Source organism: Oryza glaberrima, chromosome 1 (genome assembly GCF_000147395.1).
Source record: "Oryza glaberrima chromosome 1, OglaRS2, whole genome shotgun sequence".
In the NCBI taxonomy this organism is placed as follows: Eukaryota; Viridiplantae; Streptophyta; class Magnoliopsida; order Poales; family Poaceae; genus Oryza; species Oryza glaberrima.
Genome location: NC_068326.1, coordinates 18834077 through 18850058, shown reverse-complemented (window position 1 = coordinate 18850058; position 15982 = coordinate 18834077). Strand labels below are relative to the sequence as shown.

The 15982-nt window shown below is 44.7% G+C and overlaps 3 protein-coding genes across 11 annotated transcripts; 1 reads left to right on the top strand and 2 right to left on the bottom strand.

Moving 5' to 3' along the window:
- Nucleotides 1-133: 133 nt before the first annotated feature.
- LOC127760222 (putative protein ABIL2) lies at nucleotides 134-2967 on the bottom strand. Of its 8 annotated transcripts, none has more exons than XM_052284440.1 (10): nucleotides 2850-2967; nucleotides 2378-2508; nucleotides 1950-2032; nucleotides 1710-1860; nucleotides 1506-1605; nucleotides 1290-1382; nucleotides 1026-1074; nucleotides 848-945; nucleotides 563-669; nucleotides 134-470 (listed from the first exon to the last, which is right to left on the bottom strand). In XM_052284440.1, exons 1-10 carry the CDS (start codon nucleotides 2890-2892, stop codon nucleotides 297-299), a joined length of 1029 nt encoding a protein of 342 aa, XP_052140400.1. In that variant the 5' UTR covers nucleotides 2893-2967; the 3' UTR covers nucleotides 134-296. The 8 variants fall into 8 exon arrangements, with proteins under 8 accessions (XP_052140400.1, XP_052140404.1, XP_052140401.1 ...); XM_052284444.1 differs by having other exon boundaries at nucleotides 134-464; XM_052284441.1 differs by having other exon boundaries at nucleotides 563-666.
- Nucleotides 2968-9767: 6800 nt separating this feature from the next.
- Nucleotides 9768-11115, top strand: LOC127776935 (uncharacterized). Its single transcript, XM_052303509.1, has 3 exons — nucleotides 9768-10370; nucleotides 10487-10700; nucleotides 11111-11115. The coding sequence occupies exons 1-3, from the start codon at nucleotides 9768-9770 to the stop codon at nucleotides 11113-11115; spliced, it is 822 nt and encodes a 273-aa protein (XP_052159469.1).
- Nucleotides 11116-13442: 2327 nt separating this feature from the next.
- LOC127766592 (protein NONRESPONDING TO OXYLIPINS 2, mitochondrial-like) lies at nucleotides 13443-15982 on the bottom strand. Of its 2 annotated transcripts, none has more exons than XM_052291689.1 (3): nucleotides 15746-15982; nucleotides 15524-15645; nucleotides 13443-14018 (listed from the first exon to the last, which is right to left on the bottom strand). In XM_052291689.1, the coding sequence occupies exons 1-3, from the start codon at nucleotides 15877-15879 to the stop codon at nucleotides 13999-14001; spliced, it is 276 nt and encodes a 91-aa protein (XP_052147649.1). In that variant the 5' UTR covers nucleotides 15880-15982; the 3' UTR covers nucleotides 13443-13998. The 2 variants fall into 2 exon arrangements, with proteins under 2 accessions (XP_052147649.1, XP_052147642.1); XM_052291682.1 differs by having other exon boundaries at nucleotides 13443-13684.

The window sequence follows — 15982 nt, the reverse complement described above, 5'->3', positions numbered from 1 at the left end:
ACATTGCTGCTTATTTGATCTGGAGCTCAGCATTGTAAACTGGAGACTGGCTGGCAGTATGGCAGTGTGCTGAATGCTAAGTATTAGGTGATCAAACAAAGCTACCAACAAAACTCTTGCAAAACTTCAAGAATTCTTGGTCTCCAGTAATCATCCTCAACAACTTATATATGCTATTTGCTATTATGCTATACAATGACAAGTTTTTCATATCAAGGACAAACTTTTTCATGGGAAGAAACGATGTAAAAAGTATTCAGAGATTCTTGCTGTGCCATGGGATCTCTCAAAGGGACTCAGTAATCATCAAAGTAACAGGGCAAAGGCTCCTCCTTTCTGGACTTGCGCCTGCTGAGCAGCGACTTGAGAAACTTCTTGCCCTTCTTTGGAGTCTGCTCGCCTTCCTTTTCATCGTTTCTGTCAGCTTGTGACCTCACCGATGCCAGTTTCTTGTGCTCTGATGTCTGCATCTTCATCAACGACAGATGAACATATTTCAGGTTTATTGACAGGATATTCCAGTTCTTTGGTAGACTGTATTTCACAAGGCCGTGTGGTTTACCTGAACTCTGACACTAGAAGTTTTCAACAAGGATGGCTTTTGTGGAAGTGACCCGGACCTTGTTAGTGGCGTGGTCCTCGGAATTGGCGATTCTGACCTCTTATCTGCTGCAGAAACGAGCATGTGCAATTGAACATGAGCAAATCTGATCAAAGATATAAGCACCATTTCCTTTGAAACAGAGGAAATTTTGCTAGAATCGGGCTAAATCCTATGAAAATGCCATAAAAGTTCCTGTGTTTCAAGGGAACCCTTTTTCTGACGGTGAGTTGCTGATTGCTTTACCTCGTTTGGTGGGTATTGTATTCTCAGAAGGTGGGCGCTGTGCTGGTGACGACGAGCGTGCACGTTGCGAAGGTGCACGGGCGATCGACCGAAGCTTGCTGCAAATTGTCAAATTTTCAGATCACCAAATTAGCTGCAGATGGACAAACGTCCAAGCTGTTGTGCATAGCAGACTGACCTGAATGAAGGTTGCTTCTCTTTGGCTTTTGCTTGGGATGCTGTTGCTGCTGCAGCGGCAAAACATTGCAGGTCAAAAGGAGATCGAGACAACTAGTACATGCTCATCATTGATTGAAGAGTTGCAATAATTCTCATGATTGCTCCCTCCGTTCTAAAATATAAGGGATTTTCTCTGTCCAGATTAATAGTACTAGGAAATGTTCTATCCGTCTAAAACTTTTTATATTTTGGAACAGAGGGAGTACAATTTAAGCTCCCTTACCGCTGAAGACTTGTTGCATCTGTGCAGCTCTGTTCTTGGCCTTCCTCATCTCGCTGAAGTTGGGCACAGCATTAGGCATTGAACCATCTCCTGCTGCGATTAATGGATAACGGGATTGAAATGTCTCACACAAATTAATTCTTGTTTACTCCCTGCCATCAGAATTTGCTGACAAGTTGGACCAAAACAAAAGGAGAGGTATACATATTTAATTACCTGGTAAGATGTACCTCTTGTGATACTTGGGAGCTGTGATCACCAATGATTGCTGTGAAAGGCCTTCCTTGTCCATGCATGCTTGGCTCACTTGGGCTCTCTTCAGGTTATTATTATTGATCATCACTTTATTAATTCAAGAACTATACTAGATCGTAGTACTGAATTCAGGTACTATTCGTGATGAACTCTGAAAATTAGTACCTGATGGATGCAGGACATCCGGAGATTTGTGTCGTCAACCTCATCGAACCTTTGATCGATGAGGCTTGAAACCTTGAAGGATATGGATCCCAGGTGATCGACAGTGTTGACGAGAGCCTTCACGGAATACTCCTTCAGGTTGTTCATCACCCTACAAATAATATCGTTCGTACACATTTTGAGATAATAAATCTAGCAGCAGAAAAAAAGGAAGAAAGAAAGAATCGGTACATCACGTACTCCTGTTTGTCATCTTCCTGCGTGTAGGCTAGTTCGAAATACTCCGCTGCAGAGTACAGCTGCGACTTCAGCATCTTGAGATCCTGAAAACGAAGGTTGCAACGTGTTGCTGATTACCGGTGAACACTCGGATCTCATCAAACTATGCAGTATATTTCTTTAGTTGTCTAATGTCAACGAGAAAAAAGAAAAAGAAACAAAACAATATACTGCCTAACTGCAAAAGAAACAGCCACAATATTTGTTCTCTTTTCCCTTGATGAGCTCAACGCCAAATCCAATTTGACAATATTTCATCATATTTTCATTGAGTTTGACTGTGATTAAGCTTGAGCAATGACAAATGATTTTGCAGGCAAAGAAGAGGAAGGGAAACCAAAAAGGGAAGAACAGAATATGCCTGAACTCTGAAGTTTGGGACTACTGACCTTGATGGTATCAGAGAAGATGAGCGTCTCCTGCATCTGCACCTCCTCCAGAGTGCTGCTGCTCATCCCGGCAATGCCAACGCCTCCTCTCCGAAAAGACGCCACTGCCTCCACCATCCTAGTATCCTCCTCTGTTGCCAATTCCTCTTTGATCAGAGAGATGAATGCAAGTACAACACAAAACACTTCAAAGAATATTCTTGCGATGGTGGTGGCGAAGAAGAGGGGATGCAATTATGGCCCGAGGAGTTCAACGAGCTCCGAGGAAGAAGAAGAAGAAGAAGACCATAGGGAAGGAAGAAGGCAAGCATGTCATGAGCATGACAGATACTCCTATTTAACTATAGTACCAGGAGTAGTTATGGTGCTGGCCTGGCAATGGCAGCATCAGCCAACAGCTACATATAATAATGCCCGTGCAAACCAAGCCAAGGAGACCAGTGATAACTGCTGCTCTCTAGTCTCTACTTACTCCTCCTCCTTCTACTACTGGATGCTGACTGGTGAATATTCATGGCACAACTGCTAGTAGCAGTTATAGTACTCAGCTAGTTTCACTATTGCTATGTCTGCATGTTCCTCCATTGCCATGTTGATAATCAATTCTCCCTTGTACTATCATCAGCTCATTCAGAGCATGATCCCTACCTCTACAGCAAGGAACAGCCAAAACAAATATTCAGAGGGGCAGGTCCAGTCTGAATTCTGAAGTGAAGTTGGTACTTGGTAGGGCTAGCCATGCACTGATTTAATTACAACAGTGCTCAGTTGGTTAAGCAGTCAGTAAGTAGATGGTTTGGCTGATACTGTGCATGGAGCTAATCAAAAGTTCAGAAAAGGAGCAGCTGGGGTGAGATTTGATTGGGATGGAGGACAGGACTCCTCTTTGCTTTATTTGCTTCTTTTTCTTTCTAATCTTGTGCATGGTCATGATTTGGCCCCATGCATATGGGGCCCTCCTCATGAGTCATCACACTGACTGCAGGTTCAATCATAATCACAAGAGCTCAAAGATGTCTCCCAACAATTTCAGAATTTTTTTATCAGTTAACTAGCCCTACCTTGGCAAACTTACTACTACATCAATTCATAAATACTAGCAGGTGTTGACTTTAATAGGTATAATTTTGACATGTAATTTGTGAGCTATACAAAAATACACTCCTTTTTTATATTGTAGGGCGTTTGGACTTTTTTTAAAGTTAAACTCTTTTAACTTTGATCAAATTTATAGATAAACATGGTAACATTTTTAACACAACAAATGTAGTATCAAAATATTTTCAATATTCGATTTAACGAAATTAATTTGGTAGTGTAGATGTTGCTATATTTTTCTAAAGATATGGTTAAACTTTGACTTAAAACAGAGAGAACAAAGTACTTTACATCGCAAATCTATAATTTAATTTGAGAATTACTGCTAGCCAAAGCATGATCAGTCAAAGTCAAACTGATATGTATTTACAAACGGGGGTGACCAATATTAATTCCTCATCAGATTCATGTATGTTACACACATGATCCATCAAAAGTGCTCCCCCGTACCACCACTAGGAATGAGAAACCAACCCCCTGGAGCAATGCATGCATCATTACACATGGAATTAAGAAATGCTCTCGTGTTTGGGAGACATCATTGGCTTTAACTCTTGATTAAGCAAAGCCAAAAAGTGCTTGTGTGTCCTCTGCACTGTCTCACCCATGAACAGAAGTTGTAATCTTCTTTTTTTCTCTCATGACACGATAGTACTCTTGTGACATGCCATGCATGATATGGTCTTATCATCTTCTTCCCTGCTATAGATTGCTTTTACCCATTCTTTCTCGTCTTTTTTCTTTTATCTGTCTCTCACAGATGCTGGCTAGCTTGGGGAGCTTTGATGTTGGGTGTGAAATGGATTTGATCTCATCTGCCGAGATTCGAAGAGAATTATTGGCGCTCATCGCGGCGGATCACGAGAGATGTCGTAATGTGCTGGATAATTTTAAGTGGTGTGACTTTGTTCCCTTTTGTTGGGTTCGTCAAACGGCTATGGTCCTAGCTAATGGCTGCCTCTGCATGTCAGCATATGTAGTCGCTCGCACGACCTCTAGCATGTGTCGAGTAAGATTTGATGATAAACTCTTTCATGCGCGTCTCTCCCCTCATGTTCTCCTGTCGTGACACAAAATTATGCAGCATTGCTTCTGATTCTGCTTCTTCTTATTCCTTTTTTTTTTCTCCTAACTTTGGATTTACTAAATGACATTCGGTAGAGAATTTGGTGAATTCTCTACATCTGTGAATTTTTGACTTTTTAGGAACCTGTGAACTCTAGTTGGTGATGGCCAATTGGTAATTGATATAAGAAAGCACACAACTTAAAAGGGAAAGTCATGATCTAAACCAATATAATCAGGCTAATATTTTGGATTGGGTAGGCTCAAGGGATGACATCGAGAGTGAATTTTAAACTCTCGAGTGGATGTCCTACCAGCATACAACTGAAACGGCAACAACGAACTACGTGAGGAGTCTGAGACACCGCTATTTATGGATCGGTCCAACGCCATGATGCAAGCCCGCTTCTACGTCATATGCAAAGCCCATATACAAGTCTAGGTGAGTCGCCACCCCGGTGACTCCTCGCGCCATAATTGCATACGTACATATTAAAAAAATTAAAAATACGTCTCGTACACAAATTTATACAAACTTTATATACGTATATGTATAAACTTTGTATATAAAGTTTGAAGTTTGTATACGTACATATTAGGAAAACCAACAAAAACCGGGATAAAAAAAGAAAAAAACCACAAAAAGCCAGAAGGAAAACTAGAGAAACCATCACGCACCCCCCCCCCCTCTGCGTGCGCCACGTGGCTGTGCTGCGCGGGAGAGGAGGCGCGCATCTATCCGCCATTAGGGTTTTCAGTCCATAGCCAGGCCTTGTTGCATGTTAGTGCGTCATTCCATGTTTATGTGTGTTTTTAATGCATGTATTAGGGGAAAGAAATCGTGTCAGTATGCATGCACTCGTGTGGGCACATTTGGAGTAGTCAACCTAATTACCAATGGCCTGTAGTAGTGTAGTAACCCGCTGCGAGAGTAAGCCACTCTGTAGTGGTCTTAGAATGACCATAACTCCCACCCGGTTATAAATAATCTGGTTTTCAACTTCTGCTCTATCAATACAGTAATATATATAAGGCAAATTTCATGCCTTTCTTTTAAAAGAATTCTAGTAGAAGATTTTGACAAAGAGAAACTTTCATCAATATGTTTAAAATTTCATCTATATGCATACAAAATATTTCATACAAATATTTCTTAAAAAGGTTATAGTGCAAACTTTCATCCAAAGATAAAAATGGCTTTTTAACTCAATAGAAAATTTCTTTTATTTTTTATAAAATGAAGAAATGAAATGCGCTACACGATGTAGAGAAAAGTAGGAAAGCGTGTTCGTGAGCCATCTTAGGGAGCGTTGACTTTAGCTTCCAAGCTGCTAATTAACCACACGATATAAGTGATTACCGCACAATTAATTAATTATTACATACTTAAAATATAATTTATTTATTTATTAAACTTCTATATATTTTTTTAGAAAAATACACACTATTTAGCAGTTAGATAAACATGTTTAAGAAAAACGACGAAGTAACTGCACTGATTGAATTAGTAGTTGAGCATATCATTCCAGCGGTACATAGAACGAGACAAGCCATTAGCGCATAATAAATTATTTACTATTACAAACTTTAAAAATATTTATTTTATTTTATTATGATTTTTTATATAGAATATTTTTTTAAACATATTATCTAGTATTTTGGGAATAGTGTTAAAAAAACGGAGGAAGTAGGCTCGAGTTCTTCAAGCGGTGCCTTATCCGAGCATAATCTTTCGATGCCTTAAATAGGAAAAGCTCGTGTTCATAACCCACAACCGTACGCGCATACATACACCGCAAGGCATGCATATCCACACTCACCCACCACCCACCCATGATTCATCGAATACGCCCGTGGCATGCCCTATAAAGCCATAATCGACTAAATATTTTGAACAGATTTCAAATGTTGATCTATATATTATCGTCAAATTCTCCTAAAACTTTTCTTGATTATATTTGTACATATAACATTTCATCTTCAAGAGATGAAATGAAATCACTTTCATGCACACTTTACGTCCCTCGATAACATCCCTAAATCACAACACCAAAAATCTTGGCCCACAACTTACAAAACCAGGTTAGATAGGTCCTCCGGTAATAATATAAATACCTGGTTTCGCTATCATGGCAAGTTGATCGGTCTACTTGAGCTGCCTAGGTATTTGTGTGGCACAAACAAAACTAGGCCCACACAATATTCTCACTCTCCTCCCATCTTCTCTCTCCCTCCGTTCTCTCCCCCCTTTTCTCTCCATCTCTCTCAATGGAGAGAGGAATGGCATCCTCGGTGGCAAGAGAGATGGTGTAGTGGCACCATCTTGTGGGAGGCCGGCACCGATGAGACCAGTGGAATGCTAGTAAGGGAGATGGTGTGGCTGAGCCATCCCCAAATGTCCCACCGTCCACTGCCATTCTTCTCCTCTCTGTCGTCTACCACCATCGTCCTCCGATCTTCCTCGCCCCCGCCTCCTTCGCCACCATTTTTCTTAGACAACAGTGGGCTATCACCTCGAAGATCGGGTATAGTACATTAAGCAAGTGCATCCAAACAACATGACACTTGGTAACCATTGAAAAACCAAGCCAATCCCCAAGATGACATTTTGAGGATGGCCAACATCAAAATATTGCTCAGGCATGGCAAGAAGTGAGGAAAGGTTGGGCTGATGAGATAAGATCTCCTAAGAGATGAGAAAGGGACTCAACAGGAAGACGAATGAATCATGAGAGAAACACAAAGGTCAACCTTCTACAAATATGGAACATGGATTCTTCACCTCGATAAGTATCTCTGACTCCGACAGCTGGGTGTTCATCCCCCAATTTTAGACTCTTCACCTCAATATATGTAACAATGTACTCGCTCTCCAGAACCGCGCAATCCAGCCCATCTAACGGGTGCACCCACTTACACTTCCGTCCTCGCTTTCTGTAAGAGGGTTAACCCAAAGAGTGATATGACTGGAGGGATAATACCTTATAAGTTGATTTCATTCTTGCTAGACTAGCAATGCAGTACTAAACATGCGTACACAACTCTCACGGGCCATCAAAATTGGGTCGCATGTCACACTAAGCCTCTGGGTGATGTCGTCTAGCAACGCCGGATCCATCCCCTTCCTCTGACTTCTTGAACCCAAACCATCCTCTCAAAACTTCTCAGAAACACATGAGCAGTAACAGTAAATAACGAACTTTACAGCAAGAAACTTAAGCGGAATTGAAATTTTTTTCCTAGAGCTCTGGAGGCACTGCACCGCTGGGGGTCCACCTCGAAGAAGCCGTGCTATTTACCGGGGAACTCGACAAACTCCACATGTTCCCTCCATACCTCCCTTTAGCGCTTGGTGGGGATGGACTCCTGTGCGACTATCTGGTGCTCCTAGCGGATGCGCATAACTGACATCGATGTCGGCACGGTCCCGCCATGGTGGCTAATGAAGCTCCTCCCCCTCGTCCCTGCTCTACAAGAAAGATGGGGGGAATAGGATAGAGAGGGGAGGTGAAGACTGCAATGTCACTCATGTGTGAGGCACACTTATAATTTTTATTTATTTCTAATTTTTAAGGTCAGTACGTAGGCACCATGTAAGCCAAAAACCATCCTCCATATTTCCTTAGGACATCATTTACACTAGTTTTGGGAGATAAGGGATGCATTGTACCCGGTTCTGCACGCGGTCGAGGACCACGATTCAAACTCGACGGAAAGATGAGGGACAGACAATAGACTTATTACTTATTCAATGCGGAATGTGCAGTTAGTGTTATCACTGGGCCTGATCTAAGTCGACCGGGCCATGCTTCCGAAAGCACATCTGACCCGAAAGGCCCAACTGTAGCCCAATAGACTAAAGCCCAGCAAATGGAGGGCATACACCGTCATCATCCGGCAGGCACGTTCACACGTTCGCCCATATCCATCACCCATCCATCGACGATGACGCGCATCCGATGTGTGTGTGTACGTGCACACGTCACACGTCTCTCCGCCGCGCGCGGCCGCACACGACGTCAGTCAAGCGCGGACGCATCCATCATATCATGCATGCATGCATATGCATGCAGGCGTTAGTTACCGAGGCGGTCATATCCATCCATCCATCCATCCGTCGATGGTGAGGTAGTGGACGCGTGCGTTTTTAAACAAGCAAACAGGTTGGTTAATTATTACCTGCATCGTCTTATCTGAAAGCGTTTTAATTTTATCCTGTGCACGCGCCGCCGATGAATCTCAGTGGAAATGATCAATCAATCCTCGATCGGCTCGGGAATACACGAACGCATCATGCAATTGATCCACCAAATCTACACATTAATTGCTGCTTCTTGCTCATCTCGCCCTCTTTTCCCCCATCATGCGAAATCTCTTTTCACGATTTACTGTACACACACATCCACATATGTAGGAGTATACTAGTATTCCTACGCGTCTGGTTGTGTGTGTATATAAATAGGCGCACTATTCAGCATCCATCGGCAACTCTGAGATCGATACCGTTGCTCCATCCACCATCAATCAGGCTAAATTTGCAGTACGTTCTTCGCTAGGTAGCTTCAGTGGCCAACTGCCGTCGTCGATCGATCGATCATGATGGAGATGCACGAGTGCTGCTACTACGGCGGCAGCATCGGCGGCGACTGGCTCAACCCACTCGCCGCCATCCCGCCGCCGTGTTCTTCCTCTTCTTCTTCGTGGTCGTCGCAGCTTCTCCTCCTCAGGTCAGTGCATTTCATTTCATCATCGCTTTGGTTATTTTTGGTTTTGTAGAATTCACGAGTAGGAGTGTAGTAGTACATGAAACTGACATTGTTGTTGAATCGTCTCGTGTAGTGATCACGATGACGTACTCTTGCACTCCGCCGGCGATCATGGCGGCGCGGTGGCCGGAATAGGCGGCGCCTGCATGACCGCCGATCTCGTTGTCAGGTGAACATCATCATTTCTTCACCTTCTTTCTTTCTTTCTGCAACTCGATGGATTTATTACAGCCTAGAATTTGAACGGTTTTGATCATGTCGTCATCAGGGACGAGGAGATGGAGATGGCCGCCGGCTACCTGCCGGTGGCCGCGTCGGCCGCCGCCGCCGCCGACGTCGACCACTACATGTACCAGCAGTTTCAGCTCGAGCCTGATCAGTTCGTCTCGACGTTGCCCGCGGTGGCGGTGGTGGTGGCGGCGACGGCGGGCGGCGGCAGCCACGACGACGAGCTCCTGAGGATGCCCTTCACCGACATCGACCTCGACGCGTTCGCCGACGCGCGCGACGTCGTCGTCGGCGTCGGCGAGCCCAAGCCCAGTCCCCAGCACACTCTCGACGCGGCGATCGCGCTCCCGGCGGTCGGCGGCGGCGGCGCCCACCACTTCGGCACGCAGGACGACGACGTCAAGTTCGACGTGACCAAGCAACGCAACGACGCCGCCCTCGCCGGCGACGACTCCCTGTCCATGGTGATCGTAGAGAGCTACGAGATGGGCATGCGACGTCACGCCGCCGAGCAGGGGCAAGAGCAGAAGCCAAAGATCATCACATCAGCCGCAACGACATTGACGCCTCTTCCTCTTCCTCCACCGCCGCCGCCGCCGCGCGTGACGAGGAGCCGCCGCGACGGATCATCGGCGGCGACGGCGGGCGGGAAGACTCGGCTGGACCACATCGGATTCGAGGACCTGAGGCGGTACTTCTACATGCCAATCACCAAGGCGGCGAGGGAGATGAACGTGGGGCTGACCGTGCTCAAGAAGCGCTGCCGCGAGCTCGGCGTCGCCCGGTGGCCTCACCGGAAGATGAAGAGCCTCAAGTCCCTCATCCTCAACGTCCAGGCACGCATCAACCTAACCCCTAGAACCTTCTCGATCAGCCTCGTCTTCGTCTTCTTCCTCCAGACCAATTCAGTTCTTGCTTTGCTTGCATTGCACCGTCCGTCCATGGCGTGCAGGAGATGGGGAGCAAGGGGATGTCGGCGGCGGCGATGCGGCGGGAGCTGGAGGCGCTGGAGAATTGCTGCGCGCTGATGGAGAGGAACCCGGCGGTGGAGCTGACGGAGAGGACCAAGAAGCTGAGGCAGGCGTGCTTCAAGGAGAATTACAAGCGGAGGAGGGCGGCTGCCGTCGACGTGCTCGACCTCGACCACTGCTTCAGCTTCGCCGCCGGTCATTGCCACCGCCACCACCACCAGCAGCTGGCTCTGCCGCCGCCGCCAGCTGCCGCCGCCGACCACCGTAGGAGAGATTTCTTCGGCTACTGATTGAACGGCAGCTGCAGCATGCGTGCTCGATCGTAGTGGTACCCAATGATCCATACGTAGTAGTATTGGTATATAGTAGTGGGATTTTGGCACTGGCAATCCACTAATTAAGTAAATCAGTAGTAATGTTTTGATTCCCATCAGCTGGGTTAATTAAGTTGAACTAAATTGTACATGTTCATATCTAATATGGCTATCTGAAGATCGAGCACTCACTTCTGCCATTACCTTTTTTTTTTTTTTGGCCCCGGGCTATTGTGTTCATTAGCTTGTTGATGAGAATTACTACATTGATTAAAGCTAAATTGTGTTCAGCCTGATATAAAGATATGATACTCTGTTCATACTCGTAAGGGAAGTCGTTTAGGACAATGTTTAAGTCAATTTATAACTCTTAAGTTGTTGAGTTTCAAGATGTAAAAATTATATGAATAGATTTGTCTTGAAAAATACTTTCATAAAAGTATACATATATCAATTTTCAATAAATATTTTTATAGAGACTAGTAGTGAAAGTTGTGTTTTGGAGACCGTATCGCTGTCCTAAACGACTTTACGAGTACGGAGGGAGTATGCAGTTTTTGTTAGTTTCAAGGCGAATATTGTTAAATTGAAGTATAGTTTTATAAAAAACAATGTGAATTTTTGAATCCTCGAAGATCCTGAATTTTAAATTTTGAGAATGGAGCTGCATGCATATGCTTGCAGCTTGCTAGCGAGCTCGTCGTGCTGCATGCAAGCCGGCGACATACATACCGGCAATAGCCGCCGGCTTCGCTGTTTTCCAGCTTTCCAGGTATCTCAAAATCTGGGATCAAACTACAGTGTAATAAATCACACCACTTTCTCGGTAAATGTGAGCTCTTAGATTCGAATCTGACGGTCCTTGCCTGCATATAGACATGAGAGAGGAACAAACTAGGGCATCGCGTCTAGGTACATTATCTATCAACTAGGACATCCGAGCCCTTAGATTTGGTACCGTATCTATCAACTCGACAAGAGTAGTTACAGTCTACATAATCTAGACAAGGGTAGTACAGGCTCCGGGATTAAAAAAAAAAACAGAGACTATTTATATATCTATTGACAGAAAATCCCACCTCTCATCTTTCAAATTTTAGCCCGTCGGATATGCTTTAAGATTCGTGCATAGTATTAACCCTAACTCTCCTCCTATTCCCCTCCCCTCACTCATTCCACCGCCGCCACTCCCTCCCATCGCCCATTCCACCGCCTCCGCCCGATCCCCCGCCACCGCCCGCCTCGCCGATTGGCCAAAAGGCGTCAACGGCGCCGGCGATCCCCCCCCCCCGGTGGGCCCCCTCCCCGTCCCTCTCCTCTCCTTTTCCTCAAGTGAGTTGTCTCGTGCTGCCGTCTTCTCCGTCTCCAGCGACGGGGTGCCACCACCGGCCTCTTCCTAATAATCCGTCCGCTTTGCCCCGCCGCCTACGCCGGTCCACCGCTCGCTCCTGACCCCACGGTTTCGGCGGCACCGCCGCTGCCTCGCCGCAGCTCCCGACCCCACGGCTTCGGCGGTGCCGCCGCTGCCTCGCCACCGGGCTGTCGCCTCCTACGGCCATCCCTTTAAAGCCGGCGAACTCCCCTCTCTTTCTCCTCCCACCCCCACCCCACCCTGGGACCCTAATTCGTCGGCCCTCTGCTGGAGTTTGGGTTCGCCGGCACCCGAGAAGAAGAGGAAGTTGCCAGAGTTAGAGAAGAAGAGCACGAATCGTGAAGCACATCCAGTGATCCAAAATTTGCAAGATTTGAGGTTGTATTTTCAGTCGACAGAAGTTTAGCAATTCCGTAAAAAAAAATGCATTAGAACCACAACGAGATGATAAAATTTGTAAAATTTGACGACTTTCAATCAAAATTGCACGAGAACAGAGCAACTTAGGTAACCCTCGAATTTTGTTGTGGAAATCGTGACCTTAGCGTCGAGCAGGGTAAATTTATCTTTTCCATTTTCATTTTTAAAGTAAAAACAACTTCCCACCGTTTTACCAAAAACACCATATGGAAACCAACTAATACCGACCGGTTTCACAAAGCCTGATCAGTTCTGTGAACCCTGGTCTCGAGAACATTTCATGATATTTTCATCGGCTGTACTATGCTATCTATCTACAAGTAGGGGTAGATAACGATCCAGCTCAACTCGTTAAGGCTCAGCTCGTTTGAGCTCGTTGTTTTAACGAGCCAGCTCGGCTCGGCTCGCGAGTTGGCTCGTTAAGCTCGTTAACAAGCTATATCTCATTAATATCATATTAATAATTTTAAATTTAAGATTTTATTATGTATTAACATAATAATAAACACTAACTAATATAGTACTCACTAAATATGAATAGTTTTGATGTAACTAAAAGACTAAGCACTAGTCAAGAAACACTAAGCACTAGTCAAGAAACACTAAGTTCATGAAGATATGGTGATATTTTATACTAACGAGCTAAAGGAGCAGCTCGCGAGCTAGCTCGTTAAGCTCATGAGCTAAAAGGGTAGCTCGACTCGACTCATTAAAACTACGAGTTCGAATTGATCCGAGCCGAGCTTGCTACGAGCCGATCCGAGCCATGAGTTTCGAGCTTTTTGTCCACCCCTATCTACAAGTGAAGGAACTTTCAAATAGCAGGGCAAATGAAGGGAAACGCAGCAACAATCAATCGTACTGAAGAGGATAATTCATGGGCCATAGATCCCAGGATCAACAGATATTATTCAAAAAACCCAGTTGAAGCACATTACAAAACCAAAACAAGTTTGAAGGCAACACCACACAGTTATCTAGGTGTTACAGCCCAGAACGCAATGTCTGTAATTCCTAATAATGTTCATTGATTTCTTCAGGTGCAGCTCTCTGTCACAAAGGCAAAGCATATCCTATATCACCAAATATAAGAGCAAGTCAGGTCATGAATACACAATCGTTGCCTCATTTCAATTACGAGTTGCTTTATCTCCGGCTCAAAATAAAAACAGGAATGCATTTGGTCATTATCAAGATTGACTGAAAACCAGAGTCAAGCATGTTGTTACAAAGGAACTAACTTTTTGCTTGCTCCATTATTGTGCTAACAGGAGTACACATATGGAGCAACTGCAAAAACTGGAGTTCTAGAACTATCTGCAAATAAATGCAATTTGTTTAAACTCAGCGTGTCTTCGCTTCACTGCAGCACAGCTCCTAGCCATGATCAGATGCGCTTTTTTAAACCTATAATAACCCAGAGTCAAAAGATAGAAACCCCATACTTTTAATAAAGGAAAAACATAATATTTTTTTAAGATGAGCTAACCTTATCTACAAGCATCTCAATTCAATGTATCACTATCCACATGGATTCAGTAATTTACTTAACCAGACTGGAGGACTACAGCAACAACAATCCTTCGAATTTCAGAAACAAGAAAAAAAAGTGGAAATGCAGTTCGCAACTAGATTCTTGATAGTCTACTATACTAACCAATTAACAAATATTAGTAAATCCAATAAACCCTTGTTTTAGAACACAACAAAATCCATGATTTCAACATAAAAAGAGCAAGGGAACCACAAGCAACAGCTGCATTTGTTAATTCATTACCAACATGAAAAAAGGAAGTAGTATTAGTTTTTGGTCATGAATGCAAACCTTAAATGCAAGCATCTTTCAACAAAATTTTGCCCAGGAAGCTCATCCAAAGAAAGTTTGCCCTTACTAGAGAAGCTCAAGAAGATCAAACTTACCAAGTGTCTATGTGTCTACAAATCAATGAATACGAACCCAAGCATTGTAGAAAATTGTTCTATGGGCTTACTGATAAATACCTCAGCAAGGTTTTACAGTAGCAATAACAGCAGGAGATCAACAAAAAATGTTTCTATAGATCTCAGCTAAGCCTCCTTACGTCTAGTCATACCAAAAGAGCTCACAGAACAGAAAGCAGAAGCTCTAAGTTGGTCACAAATGTAGGGAATAACAAAGTACAAAAAATGCACCAAGCCCTTCAAGTGAAAAATCCATGTATTTTGAAAAACATTCTCCTTCAGATATAGTCTCTGATCATTTTATTTTTCAAAAAAAAAACAGATATTAGGAAAATAAATTGTCAAAGGTGTATCAATCTATCAGTGTTAGTGTATCAAACGAAAAATATAAAAAAATGGAGGTATTACAGGGTAAATCAAACAAAGTTAACCAATAAAGGAAGGGTTGCCAGCTAAATGCGAAAACTACACAACCCAAAGGCTTCTAGAATGTCATATGTCAGTGTTTGTTTTTCTAAAGTAGTAGTACTCTGAACTCCTACGCTTTCTGTAAAGCTGGATGATATATCTTGTGTTCAAACTATTTAGTGAAAAACGATGCCTCATATCTAACTGACAAAGAACATAACTTACAACTCATACCTTAACTACGGATTTTAGCACGACAATTTTTCTAGGTGCAGACCAAGTTTTGAACAGCACAGACAATAATTGCAAACTGAGTGGTGCACAAACCAGGATGGTACTATCAACCGATTCTATTTTTAGTTTCTGTAAACCAAGGATTGGTAATAAGTTGTATGGTTTCACTGAGGAACTCTATACTGAACCGACAATAAGCATACATCCACAAGAATAATTCACACACACCATGCAACAATCAACAACAGATCCAATGCAGGCTTACGTTTGCAAATGTGAATATCCATAAGATTAATCCGAAAGGGAGGGGAAGCATTGTCGGCGTTTACCTTGGGACAGCGAGCTCCAGCAGGAGGAGTCAGCGGCGATGCAGGACCTCAGCCGCGCCCCGGCCACCGCGCTGTGCAGGGGCATCAGCGTCTCCAGCCCCGCGGACGCCGCCGCCGCCGACCTGCACCGATCCCATAAAGCAAGCGCACGCCACCATGAACCCAATGTATATGTACGACGATGATGCATCGAACTCTCACAAGTTTAGCCTAGGCGCCTACCTGCGGAGGATGCGGGCGGCCCGGGCGGGGGCCAGGGGCGTGGGGAGCGGCGAGCCGAGGACGCGGCCGGCGAGTGGCGCCGGGCGGAGCGCGGCCCTCGCGGCGGAGGCGGCGGCGCGGGCCAGAGACGCCATTATCTTTGGTTGGAGACGGAGACGAGAGGCGGCGGCGGCGGTGGAGTGCGCGAGGGCGAGGAGAAGTGGCGGCGGAGAAGCGAGGGGAGGAAGGAGGGCGTCG

Coding starts and splice junctions, on each gene's coding strand:
- LOC127760222 (XM_052284440.1), bottom strand. CDS start 2,892: ATGAATATTCACCAGTCAGCATCCAGTAGTAGAAGGAGGAGGA. Junction 2,509..2,849: donor CAGTAGTAGAAGGAGGAGGA/GTAAGTAGAGAC, acceptor AATTGGCAACAG/AGGAGGATACTAGGATGGTG. Junction 1,606..1,709: donor GGATGTCCTGCATCCATCAG/GTACTAATTTTC, acceptor AATAACCTGAAG/AGAGCCCAAGTGAGCCAAGC.
- LOC127776935 (XM_052303509.1), top strand. CDS start 9,768: ATGCCCTTCACCGACATCGACCTCGACGCGTTCGCCGACGCGCGCGAC. Junction 10,371..10,486: donor CCCTCATCCTCAACGTCCAG/GCACGCATCAAC, acceptor CATGGCGTGCAG/GAGATGGGGAGCAAGGGGAT.
- LOC127766592 (XM_052291689.1), bottom strand. CDS start 15,879: ATGGCGTCTCTGGCCCGCGCCGCCGCCTCCGCCGCGAGGGCCGCGCTC. Junction 15,646..15,745: donor GCCGCCCGCATCCTCCGCAG/GTAGGCGCCTAG, acceptor GGATCGGTGCAG/GTCGGCGGCGGCGGCGTCCG. Junction 14,019..15,523: donor CTGGAGCTCGCTGTCCCAAG/GTAAACGCCGAC, acceptor GGGTTATTATAG/GTTTAAAAAAGCGCATCTGA.